General features: G+C 38.3%; 1 protein-coding gene across 1 annotated transcript in view; it reads left to right on the forward strand.

Annotated features, from left to right (window-relative positions):
• The window catches only part of dlg4a (discs, large homolog 4a (Drosophila)), a 142,123-nt gene extending 139,585 nt beyond the window's left edge, over window positions 1-2,538 (forward strand). The window contains exon 21 of the mRNA XM_016552293.1: window positions 1,140-2,538. Coding sequence (XP_016407779.1) covers window positions 1,140-1,246 — 107 coding nt within the window. The 3' untranslated portion in view covers window positions 1,247-2,538. The remainder of the gene's footprint in view (window positions 1-1,139) is intronic.
• Window positions 2,539-2,822: the final 284 nt, after the last annotated feature.

Here is a 2,822-nt window from a genome sequence, read left to right on the forward strand (position 1 = left end):
GTTACGTTGTAGTTTAATGTTTTGTTAGTCTAGCCCACGAGACGCGCAGTTGCTGCGTTATTCATTCAAAATATTAGAGAAATATAGTAGTTCAATGCGTAGAAGAGCTTGATTAGGTTAAAACCGAAACCAACACACAGAACGCATATTCAGTGCATTTTCTAGACGGACAAATATGACTGATCACACAAGAGATGTATAGAAAGCCATGCAAAGTTAAAACAGTTTAAACTTTTAGAAAACACGTCACGAATTTGTGGAGGTTTATTCATTCTCACTGCGTCTCATATGTACCGAACGATATGAAACATTATATAGTTGATAAATTTTTTTAGCTATATCGCCCAGCCCTAGCCCCTTAAGTACCCCTGATTTAAACAGAGCATTGCATTAATTGGACAGTTTATGCAAGTTATGCAACTATTTCACTAAAAAGTTTATTGACTTGTACACAGATGTCTTAATTAATGCAACAATTTGTTAAATTATTACATACACTCTAAAAAAAGTGCAAAATTGTACAATAGTATCCTTAAAGGGACAACTTTGTACCTTATCTAGTCGGAAAAGGTTCATAGTAGTACCTTACATATATATATACAGTGGGTACGGAAAGTATTCAGACCTCCTTAAATGTTTCACTCTTTGTTATATTGCAGCCATTTGCTAAACTGAAAGGTACTAATATGCATCTTTAAGGGGGAGATATGGTACAAAGTTGTCAATTTAATGGTACTGCTGTAGTTAAATGTGGTTGTAGGTACAGTTTTTGCAATTCTTCTGACTGTTGCAATCATACAACAATGTATAACTGCTTCACATAACTTTAAATTTTACACAAAAATTGTGCTTGTGTTGCAAGAATGATGTCCATTCAAGGTACATCGATATTGCGCATTTTTAATGTGCCATATCGGGGTCTTCCATAATCTTCCCATTATTAAAGAATTCTGCTCATGCTTAGATCTCGAAGTCATTGGTAAATTATCAAACCGCTTCAAACATAATACTTTCGCTGTTTTTACATGCCCATTGGATTTCAGTTCAGTTTAGATCACACATGTGCTGATCTGTTTGCATAATTTATTCGAGTAAATCCTGCAATGATTTATTCCTGCCATTCTCTTTCTGTATCGCAGCGATCTTAGAGGGCGACAGCTTCGAGGAGGTTTATCATAAGGTGAAAACTGTGATCGAGGAGCAGTCAGGGCCTTATATCTGGATTCCCACCAGGGAGCGTCTGTGAGAGTCCACCCAGAGCCAAACCACCTCGCCCAGTCACCATTTGGCCTGCCTGCCCTGGACTGTGGAGCTCCGACTCGTAGAGCTCGCGAGAAACAGACAGAGAGGGAGAGATGGAGAGAGTGAAAGCGAGGGAGAGAAGTCACAGAGACACCAGGAAATGATGGAGTGGAACAGCACAGGAGCTGGCCACACCGCATCTGCCTCTCTTTTCCTCCTTTTCCTAGCTTTGTAACTTCCTTTTTCTGCTTTTAACTTCCTTTCTCTGCCTTTCTCTCAGTCCTTCTCTGTTTCTTTCTGGCTTTCTCTCTGAATAACGTCCTTTCAGACAGGACTGGTGAGCTGTTTTTCACGAACTGGGATGCTACAAAGAAATTTTGTATATTGTCAGATTCCCTCTCGCTCTCTTCGAACAAGACAGGAAGTGGAGAGAGATGAGCGACCGCCTTGGCTTTTACTGGAATGAGACGTTCAAGAGCTATTTCTGATTAAAGGAGCTCGTTTCACAGTACTAAAGGAGAATTGAACTGAAATATGAAAGTATATTTATCAGTATCAATAATGCGCTGAAATCTTCAATATCAAAGATATTACGACTTCTCAGAGACTGACGTTCACCCACAGTTATCAGCATCAAGGGCGTTTAATTCCTTTTAGAAATTTGAAGTGCTTGACGAGTGCTTCCTGAAATGCAGGAAGTACCGAGCTGGCGAAACTAAAACGTTTGCCTCAGTCCTTCGAATGCTCCCCTTAAACAGTTTGCAGCTAGTTCATCACATTGAATGGATAATAAGGAAGGAAAACGGGAAGACGCAGACTGTGACTTTCATTCTGCACATCATAGAAAGCCACACGCTTGATATTCCGGGGTCTGTTTTCTTTGATTTTCTTGCGCTTACATGTAAACATGCACATTTAGACACACGCCAACATAGACTTTGTAATGTTTGCCGCCTTCTATTTGGATCTTCTTGCAACAGCCAGATTGATGTTTTCCTTTGAGCTGAAATGTATTTGCTCGGTTGGATTATTTCCCTGAGTGCCACAGCTCTCAAACACAATGACTCCAGGCTGCTCTTTAATGTGCAATATCGGGCTCTTCCATAATCTTGTCATAATGTTATCGAATTTTAGCCATGCTTAGATCTTGAAGTCATCGGTAAATTATCAAACCGCTTCAAATGTAATACTTTCGCCGTTTTTTACACAGGATTTCAGTTTAGATCACACTCATGTGCTGAGTGGCTACGTTCACACCACAATCCAATTCATTATATATAAATTATTGATTTAAATGAATTTGTAAAAATGATTATAAATTATATATTCAGTAATCATATTGGGATATTTAATTATTTATTTAACACCTTGCCTTCCTTCATGTCAGTGGTTGTTTTCACTGTTCTCTGTCTTTTTCACAGCAAAGGTAAACCAAGCATCATATGACAAGTAGTAGCTTATTTTGATGAAATAGAACTTAAAAATTATTTAAATCTCAAATATTTCATTGTAGAATAGTAGATGTTTTGATAGTGGCCCTTTTTTTTTGGAGAATGCTTTTCTCATATAAGCTCAGGATA

The sequence above is a fragment of the Sinocyclocheilus rhinocerous genome, unplaced genomic scaffold (genome assembly GCF_001515625.1).
Source record: "Sinocyclocheilus rhinocerous isolate Xijiao unplaced genomic scaffold, SAMN03320098_v1.1 scaffold285, whole genome shotgun sequence".
NCBI lineage: Eukaryota > Metazoa > Chordata > Actinopteri > Cypriniformes > Cyprinidae > Sinocyclocheilus > Sinocyclocheilus rhinocerous.